Source organism: Blastomyces gilchristii (assembly GCF_000003855.2).
Source record: "Blastomyces gilchristii SLH14081 genomic scaffold supercont1.1, whole genome shotgun sequence".
In the NCBI taxonomy this organism is placed as follows: Eukaryota; Fungi; Ascomycota; class Eurotiomycetes; order Onygenales; family Ajellomycetaceae; genus Blastomyces; species Blastomyces gilchristii.
In genome coordinates this window covers 1,286,557-1,303,407 of record NW_003101682.1, presented here as the reverse complement: position 1 = coordinate 1,303,407, position 16,851 = coordinate 1,286,557, and the positions used below count along the sequence as shown (strand labels likewise).

Below are 16,851 nucleotides of genomic sequence, written 5' to 3'. Positions count from 1 at the left end.
TTTCCTTTTAGATGAGATATTCTTATTTCATCAAGGTTTTGAATACTCAGAAGATTTTCTCTTTGAAATATTATCTCTAACACTTGTTAGAATAATAGATGTAATAAGCTTCACTCTATTCTCAAGCATTTCATTTGAGATATCTTGATCAGAATTTCAATATAGCTCATTTCATCTTTCAGATTTTAACAGTTTTATACTTTCTTCAACTGCTTTTCAATCAGCTTTTTCAAAGTTATACTGATTAGAGAGAAGAGGATTTTCACTCATTTATTTTTCACTCAGTTTAATATTAAATTGAATAATCTCATGACCTGATTCTGATGTCTTATTTAAATTAATAAACCAGTTTACAAGTCTTCTTTTCATTAGATTTTATGACATGAAGATTAGATCTATAATAGACTTCTGTTTTATATCTTTTCTAAAGAATGTTTATTGATCAGACTTATTAATTAAATCTATTAAATGCTTAAATATTCATTCAATCAGATTATCAGCTCTCACTGCTCTCTTACATTCTGAATTTCATCAGAGATGATATGCATTGAAATCTTCTGCAATTATAGAGTTTCTTGATAAAGTTATGTTTAGAAATTCTCTATCAATTGTTCAGATATTGTTATTTTTCTTCAATGACTTTTCATTATAGATATTTATAAGCTGTATAGTATTAAACTCATTTTCTTTATCTATAATATCACTCACCAGAATATCAGAGTCAGATATGATATCAAATCTTAGATTAAATTAATATCTTGATCTCTTTCTTTCATAGATCACTACTCTTGACTTTATCTCAGACTTTTGAGGTAGAAAGTAGTAGTAGCTTGAATGAGAAATGATATAATTTTACTCAGTATTAAAATTCAGTTTCTGAAGTAGTATAAAATCAACTTTTTATTCAAATGTAATTTGAAGATAAGAATAAATACAATTTGAGTTTCTATTCACATTATTTTGAATAAATGTGATTTTTGAAGAGTTTTAAACTTTTTTTGTTATTTTTGTTGTATATTCATACTAAAAGAGAGTAGAGATAGAGTAGAATCTAGTCACTATCATCAGATAGTAGATTATAACTATTTTGAAAAGTAGAGATCTCAACTGCTTGTATTATATCTAGTTTATTATCAGAGTCATTTCTCAATTCTCTAATCTTAATAGAAGTTTAAGGATTCAAATTCTGTTTACATTTAGTGAGAGAATTGAAGTTTGAAGATTTAAATAGTTAAGAGTTTCTTCTTTTTAAGCTTGTAGTTATAAGTCTACTGACTTGACTCTTCTCTTCAGTTCTAGATTGACTTTGAGCTTCATCTTTTCTTCAGTTCTTTTGAGTTCTAGAAGTAAATATACATTCTTTTAAGCTAGATGCATGTTTTTCTTTGTAATTAGAGCACTTAAGCAGAGTGTGTTAATATATTTCATCTCTTTTTAAGCATGTTTCACATTTATGCTCACTAGTTTTGTGATCTCTGGCACAGAATGCACATTTTGAGTCTCTAAAATATAAGATTACAAAGTGTCTATATCTTTGACAGTTTGAACACTGTGTTTGAGCTTTGAGATTCATTCTTGAGTCTTTGTATTCATAAACTCTCATTTTCAAATCTACTACTCTTACTTCAGAGATCTTTGACTGTTCAAGTGTTTTTATATATACTAGAACAGAGGTATTTCTCCTGCTTTATCTGAACTCAATTGAATTTAGTCATACAGGCTTCTTTTTCAGTTGAATAGAGTTGTATTCTTTCAATTCATTTTTGAGAAGTAGCATTTCTTCTTCACAGTCAAAAATTTCAACTAAAATATTATGAAGAATGAATTTGTCTCACTTTTCATCTCTCTCAGATAGAATTATTGTGTTTAGTAAAAATTCTACTGCTGACTTTCAGAGATTCTCATTCTGAATAAGAAATTCAGCACTGAATTCAGACATTGTAGTCAGAATAATGAAGTTTTCAAAGAATGATAACTCAATTGAAGCTATAACTGATTTTTGAACTTTAATATCAGTCATCAACTGAGAAAAGAACTGCTGATTAATTTCATTTCTGATTCTGAAAATGAGATTTAAGTTTAGCTTGTTTCTTTGCAGAATGTCCTGATTTGAGACTTTGAGAATAAGTCTTCTATTTCTGAAGATTTGAAAGTTTTTCTCTTTTTATATTTTCTTTTTCACTTTTCTATGAATAGAGATATGAACAGTATTCTTCTCAGTTTTCTCAGGATTTTGAGCAGGTTTTGAGATAGCAGGTTTAGAGACAGCAGATTCAGCTGCTTGAGCATATGTTTTCTTCTGATTCAAAGAAGAAGAAGAAGTAGAAAAAAAAGAAGAAGAGTAAGATGAAGAGTTAGTAATTGTATAAGAAATTTTCAATGTTTTTTAAACTGTGTTTGAGATTTCAAGTTTGAACTTGATCATCTCCTGTAGTTATCTAGTCTGAGTATGAAGAATTAACAGAACTTCTTCATTCATCTCACTCAGATACTGCTTTTCAAGAATCTTGCTTACTTTTTCAAGTTTCTGTATTTCAAGAACTTATTATTTCTCTATTTCTTCTTTCTTTCTTCTCTTCAGAATTTCAATCTCAGGAATAGCATTTGAGAAAGCATCTTTTTTCACATCAACTGAGTGTATTTTTAAACTCATTATTCTCACTCAATGAAAAGTTGATCAGACTGTTTTAATTGAGATATTTCTAAGTCTGTTTTCAATTAAAAAGTTGGTTAGACTGTTTCAAAAGAAGAATAAAAGACTTTTATGTATAAAACATCTGATTTTTTTCACACTAGTTCAGTAACTAGATTAGATTTTTAAAGAGAATCTAATAAACTAAAATTGATTTTTGAGATAAATCAATAAAATCTTTACAATCTCTTTCTTGAAATACAGTGAGAAAGAGTATGATATCAATTAATAATGAATCAGATGATATGACAGTTTTTGAGAGAAAAACTGACAAAAAATAAATCAATTTTTTACAGAGAAATTGATTAAAACTATTTAATTTTATTCTAAATTATTCAATTCTTCTCACACAACAAGTGTGCAACTCAAATCAGTTAATAAAGAGTATAAAAAAGAATTAAGTATTAATAAAAGCTCTTCAGTCACTGAAAAAGTAATTCTTACTTAAAAGAATATGAAATTATGACAGAAAACAGCTCTGTTTTTTATTCTTTGTAAGAATATTGTGTAAAACTCAGAGAAAATCACCTTACTTTTTCAAGAGAAGTAAAAAACTATTTCTAAGATCTTTTTTTTTTGCATTAACTGCTGTAGAAGAATGAGATAGAAACTGCTAAGATATGTATTACTGTATACTCTCTATCAAGACTTTCTCTCTTCAGAGTCTTGATATTATAGAGAATATAAGTCTGTTTCTATATAATAATATAAATATTATCAGCAGAATGTAGAGAAACTGGTTATTTATATCTCAAAATAGAAGACTTTGTCAATGATTATATCAATATAGAGTTAATTCTCAAATTTAATAGAAATCTAGTATTGCTGTTCTCAATCCCTTGCAGAATCTATTAAATATTGAGATATTAAAGCTAGATTTAATATATCTCACTGTGCAGAGATCAAAGACTCAGTCAGACCTTGAGATATACTGATTTTATAGTTGTTGATATGCTGTTGACTCATTGTCTGCTGGTTATGTATTGAATGCTGTTGCTGAGGTATCTTTTTGTATTGTTCTGCTGGGGATGGGCCAGATTGAGAGGGGTAGTACAAGGGTGAGACTTGGTGTTGAAGTCTAGATACACTGACGACAGACCATGAAGGTTGCACTTCAGAAGAGTTCATTGGTTATGTGCTTGATATTATCACTGAGGTATCTTTTTGTATTTTTCTGCCGGGGATGGGCCAGATTGAGAAGGGCGGTACGAGGGTGAGACTTGGTGTTGGTGTTTTGAAACATCAAAGATGGACAGGGTTTTCGCGGAGGTCGCTCCTCGGATATCTCCACAACTACAGGTCGGGGATCTTCCAAAATCGAGAAGATTGGTGCATATGGCTAGGTCTCTTCACCTTACAATTTGTATGGCACTTTGGCCCGGGGTTGTGGTGTGGTAGGGGAGAATGGGGGATAATCCCACACAGGAGTTTCGAACAACGTCCGGTTCACGTTTGGCTGGATAACTCCACCACCACACAGGGTATGCGGTCGGCGATGGGGTCAGAATGCTCGTATGATTGAGGGCTTTTCGATGGATCTATCGGCGGGTTCTTATTCGAAAAATCGAGCGAGTTCGTGGTGGAGCGGTTTGCTGAATAGAAGTTGAAAGAAAAGATGAAGCTTCAGATGATATTCTTAATAATAAGCAGATTAATTCTGATAAGAATACTAGTATAAATATATAATATTTTTAATCAGAATAGAATATCTGACTATATAACTATATATAGTCTACAATCACTCTGCAGATCAAATCTCACTTTATTATACTTAAGAAGTCTCAACTATCTGCTTATTCTCTATAGTCTATTATAGAGAATAATTTTACTAAGAGATCTGCTATCTGCAGAACTCATCTGTTTCAAGAATTGATTAAGATAATATTAAAATCAAAGAGTTCTGATCACATATTTATTAAATATTTAATCACAATCAGAACTGATTATATTCAATTGAGATATAATATCAAAGATTTCATGTTTTTTAACAGACTTCTTACAGAGATTAGTAAAGATTGATCATCTTTTATAAAGAATTGAATGAATATAATAGAGAAGAATAAGAACACTAAAACACTTAAAGATGATTTTATGAAATTATGTTAAGATATTCTTTTATAATTATCAGCTACTGATGAATCTCTTATCTTCAATGAAAAGATCTCTGTAAATAATGCTCAAGATTTCAACAGAAAGAATAAAAAGAATAAGAAGAAGAAGAAGATCTCTGAGAATAAGAATAAAGATTTCATCAAGTCAGATAGAAAGAATAATAATGCTATTAAAATATGTTATCATTGTCAGAAGATTGATCACATTCAAATAGATTACTAATTAAAATTTCCTGAAAAATGCTCTACTAGCTGTGATAAGAATAAGAATAAGAATGAAACAGACTCAGTATCAGTTCATAATATTATTAAGTAAGTATTTCATATAATAGAAACAGTCTATTCTACTAATCAAACTAACAAAGATATCTGAGTTCTGAACTCTGAATTCAATACTCATACTACATCTTACAAGAATCTCATATCAATAGTGCTGCAGAAGATTAATATTATATTAAAGATGACTAACAGATTGACAGCTTTTGTAACAGCTATAGAAAAGATGAATATATTAGTTGAAAAAGTGAATCTACTACTGTAGAATATTCACTACATTCTCAAGCTAGAGATTAATTTTATAAGTTTTGAGAAGCTTGTATACTAGAGCTATACATATAAGTAACTGATCTATAAGAATACTCATTCAATCTTGCTAATCTCTTCTGACAAGATGTTGAGTTTTACTGTTAAATTAAGTGATAAGAACATCTACATTCTGAAAAAACAATTAATAACTAGAAACTTGATTTGATTTATAATATTAAATAATGAATTTAAATCTGTAAAAATTCTATAATCTGCAGAGAAAAAAGATTCTCTGCTAGTATTGCTTAATAAAAATATTAAGATTATTGAATATATAATGTTATAATAGCATTAAAAGCTTGATCATCTCAATTTCACAGATATCACTAAATTAGTGACAGATTCATAACTGAGAATGAGAATTAAAAGTGACAGAGCTTTGTCATTCTGTAAGACCTGTATACAGATAAAAATAACATATTCAATATTCATATCAATGACAAGAACTATTAAACCTGTAATAAGGTTCTTTATAAATCTTGTAGATAATGACTGTATACTATAAAATAAAATCAATCTCTCTACTCATGAAGCAGCTAATTATTGAATAAGTATTACACATGATGTCACATACTACAGATGAATTATTCTTATAATGTTAAAAAGTGAGATTACTGCATATTTGATGATCTTTATTGATGAAATTGAGATTACTACTTAATATTGAATTGAGACTTTACACTGAAATGACAGAGATAAATTTAAAAGTGATGAATTAAAGATCTACTGCTAATGAAAAGAGATCACATATAAGATTACTATATCTGATATATTACAGTTCAACAGCTCTGCAGAACATGTCAATTGTATTATAGATAAAAAGACAAGAAGCTTACTATTTAACAGCAGGCTTGTAGGAGAACTTTGAAGTGAAGCTATTTAAGTCATGATTATAATAATTAACACATTCTCAACATCAATAAAGATTTACAGATGTTAGAGAAGAATCTCATTATCTTCTTTTAAAGCTTGAACAGGTGTTCAATCTTCTGCTTATTAAATACACAGATGAAAATGTAAGATGTATAAGAAGAATCTGAAGATTATCAATAAGCTTACAGATAGAACTGACAGTAAGTAATAATAATTAGTTAAATATCAAGAACTGTATTAATATCATATCTAGAACCCTGCAATCTGAAAGCTTGAGATTGTAAGAGATGTTGTTTTTAATGAAGAATTAGCAATAGAAGAAGTATCAGTGAATGTTATTAGAGAAGTAGTCAAACTGTCAGAGAAATTAAATATTCTTGATACTATAAAGAGATGACAATACTGCCTTCTAAGAAGACTTGTAAAGAATAAATCTGATGTTTTAAAGATACTTACTGATAATGATATGAATAGCACACTGAAACTGACATATCTACTAGATAATGAGACAGAACTTGTTGATGATAATATAAATAACTTTATAAATGATGAAGATTCTGTACTCAGTATTCTTAATGATTATCTGATCACACTGACAGAGGCTAAAAGAAGTCATGACTGAGAACATTAGCATCAGATAATGAGAAAGGAAGTGGAAACTTTTAAACAGAAGAAGACATATATTGTTATTAAAAAGATCTCAGAAATGAATATTCTTACAGATAAATGAGTATACAATCAGAAATTGAATAACAAGAATGAAATTATTCACTTTAGAGCTTATTGAGTGATTAGAGGATTTCTACAATAACAAGATATTCATTATAATAAGTTATATGCAGCAGTGATGTCTGAATCTACATCACAGAGCTTATTCACTATATTAACAGTAAGGAGTTGAAAAGTCAGATTGATTGACTATGTATCTGTGTTTTTGAATAAGGTATTGTCTCAGAATGAGATGATATTTATGCAACTACTCACAGAGATCAAGTATAATTATGGTGAATTAGTAGAGCTTGTACATCAGAGCTTATACAGAATGAAATAGATAGTAAGAACATGATATTTTCTTACAATAGAACACTTGATAAATCTAGAATTCAAGATCTTATTATACAATGATGAATTTCTTTATTATTCAATTCATAAGTTATTCTTGACACTACATGTTAATGACTGTTGAATCACAGAATCTGAAGAGAGTGAAATTGAGTGAATTTTGATGAAAATCAGAAAAAGGTTTGAGACAAAAGAAGTTGAACAGAATAAATCTTACCTGAGAATGAAGATTAAATGCTAGAGAAATGATGATCTAGTGGTTACACAGAGCTATTATATTGAGAAGATTCTTGAAGATTTCAGCATAAATAAGATGAATTCTGCAGAAACCTCTATAATAACAGGCATATAACTGAAATTTTCATCTGATGAAAATGATGAATTGAATGATAACTTTACAGCTATGAGATATTATCAAGAATTGAGATTATTACAGTATTTGATCTCAAGCAGCCGGTCAGATCTGGCATTTACAGTCAACTATCTCTCATGTTTTAACTTGTATTCATACAAAGCATGTTGAGCAGCATTGAAGCATGTTCTACATTATATCAAGAAGATGAAAAACTATGGCATATTGTACAAGAAGAAGATAGAAGATAGTCTGAGTTCTGTGATATACTGTGATTCAGACTGAGCAGAGATGAATTCTTAATACAAATTAACTACTGACTATGTTATATTGATTAATGAGTCATCAATCTCATAGCAGTCACAGAGACAGACATCTATTACTAAATTAATCACAGAAGCTGAATATATTGCAGCTAGTAAGACAGCTTATAAGATAATCTGATTGAATGATATGTTATATGACACTGAGTTAATAAATGATGAAAAAGTAAAAATATGCTTATATCTATAAGTTGATAATAAGAAAGTAATTGATCTAGTAAAGGAAGAATTCTTAATACAAAGATTATATTATATCAAGATTAGATATCATATTCTTCACAATTTGATTGAAAAAGAGAAAATCATGATGAAACATGTTAGTTCTACAGTGAACATAGCTGACGGCCTTATCAAGTCACTGGCAAAGCCTGCGTTTGAAGATTTTATTAAAAGAATTGATTTAAAAGAGATTAGAAAAAAATGATTGATTATTATTATTATTATTCTTCAATTATAGATGTATATAGTCAGAGACTATGATATCTACCTGAGAATCTTTAGTTCTCAGAGTTTTTTCTATATCTATAGAGTCAACTATTATACACTTATTAATTTCAGATATATAAAATCAGAAAATTTCAGCTCAGAATATAAAAACTGTTTATAAATTACAGTATTTTAATATCTTTTAATACTTTGAAATCATTTGAAAATATCATGATAAAGAAAAAGAGAATATAGTCTTAAAGATAGACACATTAAATAGATAGATAGAAAAGAATAGAAAGAAATAAGTATAGTAAAGAGAGTTATAGAACAAGATCTCTACAGTTTACATCTTAAGCTATATACATATTTTAACACTCTATATAACTGACTGCTGTCTCTGTTCTCTCAGGCCTGCTTCAGAGATTATTATTCTCTTTAAAGAGCTACTACTCAGCTAGCTTCTATAACTAGTTTATTCATAAGTGAGATTCTCACTAAGAATAATATCAGAGCTACTCAATTCTAGTTAAGTCTCTAATCTTTCAGCTGTCAATCTCAGCATTTCAGTCTATTAATTGATTATCACAGTCTTACTTATACTAATTATCTATTAAGAATGTCTAGATCTCATCTTATTTAGATTCTTACTAGACTCAGAGTATTCTAATCAGATAGTTTTTAAATCTTATTTCTCAGAAGTGAATATCTAGAGTAAGAGAGATAAGATCTGATCAGTTAAGCTTAATAATGATTTACTATTCTACAGATATTCTAGATCTCAATCACTCTAGTACTGATCTAACTTGAAGCATCTGAGAGACTGTTAATTCTAAGATCAGTGAGAATTAGTGTCTGAGAACTTCTGAGATGAACATCTTAAGCTTGACAATGATTCACTATAGTGCATCCGGGGATCCCTGATACTGTTTTATAACTTAACAGTGAAAGCTGTGATTAAGATGGCCCTTGCAGGGTTTGAACCTGCCCCCTCTTGGCATTCATTCCCCAGGGGGAAGGCCGCTAATTGGGGCTCCATGGTAGCGTAGTTAACCACTACGCCACCGGGCCAAAGGAATGATTGAATGGTAATGATGATACAGTGAATCAATGGATTTTGCATGTATTTCTTGATTTTTACAGTTATTGCTGTACGGACGCCTTTCCTAATGAGGAAATCAGGGTCCGATTCATGTAATTAATTATTATTGCATTTTTGAAAGATTTGGGGATGGGAGAGGCCCCGGGTGGCGGCTTATAGACCACGGCGTAGCAAGGGGGGGTGTTGGTGATTACTACACCTACCCTAGTCACGTGCCACCCCAACCTATTTAGTGTAACTCGCGTAGTTAGATTACAAAAACAACAACGTTATTCTCCAAGACTGCAGATCTCAAAACATTTAATAATCTGATTTCTGCTACGTTATCTCATTAATTCTAGTTAACTATAAAGAGAAAGAAAAAGAAATTGAATTCTTCTTTTCTTTTTCTTTTTCTTTTTCTTTTTTTTTTTTTTTTTCATTCAACTCTTTTCATACATTCTCTACAGTATTTACATTCCTTATACTCTTCTCTCTGTGTTCATGGCATGTGCTGCTAAATGCCCTATAAGATGATCTCACATGATGTCATGTGCACCCCTTTGAATTCATGAATGGGATTGAACAGCTGGCTCTGCAGCCTGTACAGCTCTGATTAATCTGATAATGGTGATAGGGGTGATACGGGGTGGAAGAGGGTGGTAGGGGAAGAGGGTGGTAGGGGCGGTAGAGGCAGTGGTGGTGGTAGGGGTGGTAGGGGTGGTAGGGGGGGGGGTAGAGGTAGAGCGTGGAAGTGGTAGGGTAGGGGGCTGCGCAAGCAGCAAAGCGAGCGTAAGCGAGCGTTTGATGCTTGTGTATTATTAAAAATATTTTATTTTATTATCTCAATTACCCACTCTCTATTTCACTCCACTTCTCAGCCATTCCTTCCTTCTTCCGCTCACAACTTAGGGCTCATCGTTCTCAACAGTAGGAAATCGATGGAACCTCGAGCAACGACTGAGTCTTCCGCCTACCGAACCAGTGATTGGTCTGAGCAGTAGACGCCTCATTCTCCATCTCTTTCGCTCGTAGTTCCGGCGATGGGCGCTGAGGGGCCTACCTCATCTAATTAGTCCTGGTCTTAGACATCATCACACGGCCTGTCTACTTGTACGCGAGGGTCTGACCAGAGGTTGCAGGCGAGCGGTAACTTACCTTACTAGGGCCCGGTTTAGTGATGTGGCGCGGAAGCACAACTTCATCGCAATGCATGTTAACCCTAGTTACATACATAAACATCCTGGTTACATAACCAAGGTACCGTTCCAACCGTATATACAAAATATGCACATATTTATTACGTGTGTATATAAACACTACCCCCTGCCTGAATATATTCATCCCTCCATCCCAAAAATCCTATCCAACATCTCCTCCCCAAACCTCGCAGCACCAGGCGACATCACCATCCTCACCACCCGATTCCCGGAAACATTACTCAACCAATGCCCATTATCACTAAAACTCACAAGGTCATCGTCCCGCCTCTTCCGACTCCGCCGATCAACCACACACATCCCCCGCGTCCACTGGCCCGTCGTCTCCACGCGGATATCCTCCGGCGACCCGGCTGATGGCTGCCAGCCACCTTGCCGCTGTTTCTGCTGCTGTCCGCTCGTCGTGAGCACATACCAAACGCACAGCGGGTCGTGTAGGCTCAGCGAAGCTTTATCGCCATCGTGGCCTGGATGCAGCGCATCCAGGGTCGCGAAGCTGTGCTCGAGGATGATGGAGAGCCATTCTGCCAGCGGTGAGTTGGCGGATGCCATGGGCCCTACCTTGCTATAGAAGTGACCGCGGGTGAGGTTGTGCTGGTGCGTGATGTCGAGCGGGAAGAGCTTGAGGGTTAGTTGTTTGCTGAGCGTTGCCGGGTAGGCGGGGAGCTGGTGGGTAGTTAGTGAGGGGTTTATGGGCGGCATGGTTGATGTGGGCCGTAGGGAGGTGAGGGCGAAGACGCGGGCGGCAGCGGCGGCGTCCGCATATGTGTTGAATTCGGCGGTTGGGGTTACCTGGTGTATTTTATGCTCGTTAGTGCGAGTGGTACGGGGTGTCTGGATTATGGACGATTGTGTGTGTATACTTACGTTTCCAGGAATATCGATTGCTCCTCCCATAACCACTACCTCCTTTGCACGGAGGAATGTCTCTGGGTCTTCTGCGGCGGCCGTGGCCAGATTTGTAAGCGGGCCAATGGCCACGATCGTGATGGTCTCCGGATCGTTCTCCTTAAGGATCCGTAGCATTTCCTTGTGGGCAGGCTCTCTCGAGGCGATAAATAAAGAGTCGTGAGAATGATCCAATGCAGCCTTTGCTGTAGCTGCAGTCGCCCCGTTTTGAGTGGGGGGAAAGAATAGGGATTCCCATGTTTGCTCGGGAGTCAAATGAGGGTGCTGTTGTATTTTTGTTGATGTGTTATCCCTTAGATATCACATTCTCATTCTTGCATCCTTGTCAAAAAAGTTTGAGTGAACGGGGCGGATTCCGTACACTGAAATGAATATCTCCTAGCCCATCACGTCCATCTAAGACCCAACCAACGCAAGATAGCGGTCAGTCAAAATGGTCGCAGCACCATTAAAAGTCGATAATGTTACCAGACGATAGAAAGCCTCACGAAAATAATCAGCCATCATCATCTCATCCTCAAGGGGACGATTAGCCCCGACAGCAATCGTTGGCTTGCATTTCTTCAGGGAATCGAAACCTTCCGGTTTTCCATGTTCACGGCGCCACTTGAGCTCCCGCTCGATGGTATGGAACAGAGACACGAGATTCCGGAGGCAGCTGTGGGTTCATATAAAAACCACATTGCGGAAAAAAGATATCAGCATTCGATCTGACATATACATGTATCCCAAGATATGCAATTTTCTCCTGGGATAATGAAGAATGATACATCGCAAAAAGAGGGGTAAGAGAGCATTTATATACTCTCGCCTTGATCATTTATCAGTAGGAGGCAGTAGACACGCACCTACGGACATCGATGTTGCCAAAGGTCAGAGATATCAGCTTGACCTCGATCTCTTCGGAACGAGACGACAGAGCCAGGAGCAGGGCAAGGATGTCATCAACTCCCTGTTCCGCATGGTTAGGACATGGTTTCTTCTTCTTGATCTTTTGGTGCTTGTTGCAACGCAGGGCGCCAGAAACGACAAAAACAAGAAGAAAAAATAAAGGCGGTGGCTGTTAGGCTAGAGAGATAATCGAATATTCGTCCGGCTAAGTCGGGCGCGGTCTACTTGGAACGTCACGGACAGGCAGGACGCATTTTCCGAAAGGCATAGGCCAAGACTGAATATACCTGCGGAAACGGACGGACAAAAGAAAAAGTACGCATGTAAAATAATTTCAACTAATTTCAAACAAACGCAGCGGAGGGTTCCGGCCTCACAGGATCTGTATCAATTACGACTTTGCTCGGTGGCATGGTAGGAGTCGTATAGGGCAGCAAAGTGATAGTTAGGTTATCTTTATCGGTTTAATCGAAACTCAGCCCAACGGGGGTATGTGTCTTTGCGAGGCTTGATGATAGTACTAATAGCATAGAATAGGGCTGAAGTATTTGTTCTTGAAGGCGGGAACTTCTTCACGTTGAAAGCGGCGTTGCAGGAAGTTTAACGCTAGACTGGACTGTGCATGTATTATTAGAGTTTATACCTAATCATAGCTCAGACAAAACAAACTTTAAATTAAAATTCGTTATCAGTAAAGAATGTACTCTAAAAATAAAATAGTTAACAGAGCAAACTTAAAAGAAAAGCAAAGCTCAAAGAATTGATAGCTAACACAGTCCTAAAAGACTCATTAGTGTTATAACCATGCATGCCACCATAGCAATCCTAATCTAACATGCAAAATAAAAGAGATACATATACATGGCCGCAGTCCAGTGTTGTTTTCAGTAATACCGCATATTACACGATTTGGTATTTGATAATGTCACGTGGTATAAAATTACCCCCCTTAAATGACAGCTCGCGCCAACTTCAATTTGATTAATGAACCGGGGTCGATAGAGAGTTTGGCTAGGATTAATGAACGGAGTAATTACGGATTAGTTACCTACTCAGAATTGATGAAGAAGAGGTTGAAAGAATGGCGAATCGGAACAATGTCAGCTACATTCGGTGCAATGCCCGGGAGACTTCTCGATGGAGAGATATTTCAAGCGAACTCTGGCGGATCAAGTGTTTTCAATCAAGATTCAAGGCCACCACCATATGCAGTCTTTTCTCCCCTTGAATAAAGTGTCGGCTCACATTCTTAACCGCGGATTGCCTTCATATTCGGCGTCGGATACGAGCTCCATCATACTCCGTAGTAATAATAAAAATGATGTGGGGGAATTCGAAGGACCCCGGAATTTGAGACATTGGTAGTACATGTGCATACATACATACGCTAATAATAAGATACTCCTGGAAAGTGTTTTTCCTATGTTGTTCGTACCTATCATGAATTGAGCAACAAACACCGGAAACTAAGTAAATAGATAGTTCAGATAACTGAAGCCCATCCATCCATACATTATTGCAGTTCACATCACAACAACAGAGAGAGGTGGAGCTTCCTTCTGGCCTATTCGAAAAAAGGGGAGGGGACAAGGCCGAGACTGTGCAAGCGGGACAGACCTATATAGTAATAATCATAACAATAAGAGGGAGTTAAGGTTACAATACGCCTGTAACTAACGACAATACCGCCGGCGGTTGGGTGTTGGTTTGTGTGGAGTGGAAAGCTGGCCTCAAGGAAAAACGGCGCCTTACTAATCAAGCGGCCCTCGCCCTCGCCGCCGCCAGGAGAAGGTTGGAACCAGGGAATTCGCAGCAAGGGCAGCAGCGGACAACAGGCGAACTCACAACGCTCACCATCCTCCCGATCTGTTCTCTCCTCCTCCAGCTGTCACTCCTTTACACTTCCATTGCCTGTTTCCCAAACCATGCTGGTGCCTCAGCCTGGCATCTCGCTCTTTTGATTCCATGGTCTCTATTCGCTTTGACTTCCTCTCCCTGAACTATATATCCCAACCAATGATGACGCCAATTTGATAACCTTCATAACCTGCTACGCGCTGTGGAAGCTTGGTCGACCTTGCGCTTTTCTAACATATCCCCCCCATATCCTGCTCTCATCAAATTTCGAGATATCACCGCTTTAAACACTTCCTCCAGACTCGATTCTAAAGAAAAATCACCGTCTTACCTGCTTGAACCCCCTACTTCGTCGATCAACTTTCAAACATCCACACGCCCCGGCTTGCCGGCCCTATCGCAACACAGCCACGTCCGGAAAGCAAAACACCCAGATCCGTTTAAACACTACAGGAATCCTTTCCGTCAATCAAACCCAGTCTCTCATCTGCTCACGCGCTAACAGACCTGCTTCTGTCAACGCCTCAGAAGCCGTTTTGAGGAACCAGCTTATAGTTCCTTTTCTTGTCTAAATCTGGGGTTTTGACCCCGCTTGTCCCGTCTAAAGTTTCAATCTGCTTGTTCTATTTATAAAAGAGCTCACTCAAACAAGTATGTGTCCTCTTCCCTTATCTTTCATTTTGTGCTAGTCCATCCTTAAGTACATGAGTTAACGTCCCCTTATCGTCATGATAGAACCGAAAATGAATCCCTTCTTAAACTGGGCCATTGTGCTCGTCATCAGTGGCGGCCTCTTTTGGTATTATAAACTCAGATCCTGCCCCAGAGTCAGAGCTACACCACTGAAAGCTCTCGTGGAGAAACACGAAAATGGATATCTCTCCAAAAAGGCAAAGCGGAAAGCAAAACGATCCCCAGACAACGCCAGCAGCAGCGGCTCTCGTACTCCGCCTCCCAAACCCATCGTTCATTCTCCTGCAAAACAGGAGGTGGTTTCCTCCGGAGTACATAAGGCCGAGGCTGGTGATGAGGGGATGAACATCCAGGAGTTTGCCAAACGGCTTTCCAAAGCGAAAGAGGGCACCAAGCTCTCATCTGCGGATAGCAAACCTAATAAGCATCAAGTCCGCACTAAGAAAATTGTTAGCAGTGCCGTTGAGCCTGCCAACAAGGATATCACTGCCAAGAAGGATATAGCAGCCAGTAAAGATACTTCAGCCGAGAAGGATGTCACAGTTGAGAAGGACGTCACTATTGAGAAGGATACCACAGTTGACAAGGATGCCACAGCTGAGAAGGGTACCACCTCTAACGGAGATACCACAGCCGAGAAGGATGCCACGGAGTCGTCTACTTGCACTTCATCGACCACTGGGGGGGATGCGGACGATGACATGTCCTCCGTAAACTCACCTGTTGTCAATCCAACTGTACCCACGGCAGGTAGCGTCTCCGATATGCTGCCGCCTCCCCCAGCAACTATACCCGTCCTTCGCCTGGTTGACGTGTCTCAGGAGGCTGAACAGTCAGCGAAGAAAAATCGAAAGTCGGAAAAGGTCACAGAGACAAAGAAACAGCGCCAACGAAGGATTAAGAATGAAAATAGAAAGAAGATGGTAGAAGATGCGGAGAGGGAGCGCCGTATTCAACTTGAGAAACAACTCCACACTGCCCGTGAACATGAACGTCGCGAGGCTGCCAAATCTAAACCCCCTCCAGCTGCCAATGCCTGGAAAACAGAAAACAGCAGCAACAAACCAAATGGTCTGCGGCAATCTACAAATGAACCACCACCCACATCTTTTCTAGACACGTTTGAGCCAGCCGCTGAGCCAGCAGCCAACCCTCTCCCAACATCCGAAACCACAAAACCGTCCTCTTATTTAGAGAGTTGGGCCAACAACTTGCCGTCCGAGGAAGAGCAGATGCGCATCATAATGAGTGAAAGCGAGTGGACGACAGTCTGTAACCGCAAAAAGGAGCGAAGAAACGGCTCCAAGCACACCGGAAGCGTTAGTGCCAGTGAAACAAGCAGCTCTGACTTTCAAGCCGTAAAGGCGCCGAGACCGTCGATAAACCAACCTCCACCTCCACCAAAAACAAAAACACCAACAAGTGAAGCAGCAAAAGCTACACCCACTGCTCTGTTCCCTCCAAAACAAGAGACTTCTAACAGCAAAGGTCATCCCTTGGACTCTGACTGGGAGCCTTGATAAAAACTCCGCCACCAAACTCATAAACCAAAACGAAACAGGTAACCTACAATCCAAATGACAACGAAGTCAATACATACATCGATACACATAAATATCCATTTTTCTCAATCTATATTATATGAGCGCTTGAGTCATCACCGCTTCTCATTTCCGTTTTCAGTTTCCATCTTCTTTCTGTACTTTCAGGTGTTTTGATACTGATTCCCCTATTTTTCCAGTAGTTACATGGCGTTTGGGTCAGAGTGTTTTATTG

The 16,851-nt window shown here is 37.0% G+C and overlaps 4 protein-coding genes across 4 annotated transcripts; 2 read left to right on the top strand and 2 right to left on the bottom strand.

Moving 5' to 3' along the window:
* The first annotated feature begins 3,829 nt into the window (after nucleotides 1-3,829).
* On the top strand, nucleotides 3,830-4,282 carry BDBG_16066 (uncharacterized protein). The gene has a single exon (XM_031724093.1). The coding sequence runs from the start codon at nucleotides 3,876-3,878 to the stop codon at nucleotides 4,212-4,214; it is 339 nt and encodes a 112-aa protein (XP_031575657.1). The 5' UTR covers nucleotides 3,830-3,875; the 3' UTR covers nucleotides 4,215-4,282.
* Nucleotides 4,283-10,429: 6,147 nt separating this feature from the next.
* Nucleotides 10,430-10,720, bottom strand: BDBG_16065 (uncharacterized protein; the record flags this gene model as incomplete). Its single annotated transcript, XM_031724092.1, has 2 exons — nucleotides 10,430-10,564; nucleotides 10,664-10,720. The coding sequence occupies 2 exons, from the start codon at nucleotides 10,718-10,720 to the stop codon at nucleotides 10,430-10,432; spliced, it is 192 nt and encodes a 63-aa protein (XP_031575656.1).
* A 125-nt stretch (nucleotides 10,721-10,845) lies between these two features.
* On the bottom strand, nucleotides 10,846-12,938 carry BDBG_00184 (DNA glycosylase; the record flags this gene model as incomplete). The annotated part of the gene is made up of 6 exons (XM_031719772.1): nucleotides 10,846-11,517; nucleotides 11,593-11,898; nucleotides 11,996-12,030; nucleotides 12,123-12,292; nucleotides 12,483-12,586; nucleotides 12,903-12,938. The coding sequence occupies 6 exons, from the start codon at nucleotides 12,936-12,938 to the stop codon at nucleotides 10,846-10,848; spliced, it is 1,323 nt and encodes a 440-aa protein (XP_031575655.1).
* A 2,172-nt stretch (nucleotides 12,939-15,110) lies between these two features.
* BDBG_00182 (uncharacterized protein) lies at nucleotides 15,111-16,595 on the top strand (the record flags this gene model as incomplete). The annotated part of the gene is made up of 1 exon (XM_031719771.1): nucleotides 15,111-16,595. One exon carries the CDS (start codon nucleotides 15,111-15,113, stop codon nucleotides 16,593-16,595), a length of 1,485 nt encoding a protein of 494 aa, XP_031575654.1.
* Between the last annotated feature and the right edge of the window lie 256 nt (nucleotides 16,596-16,851).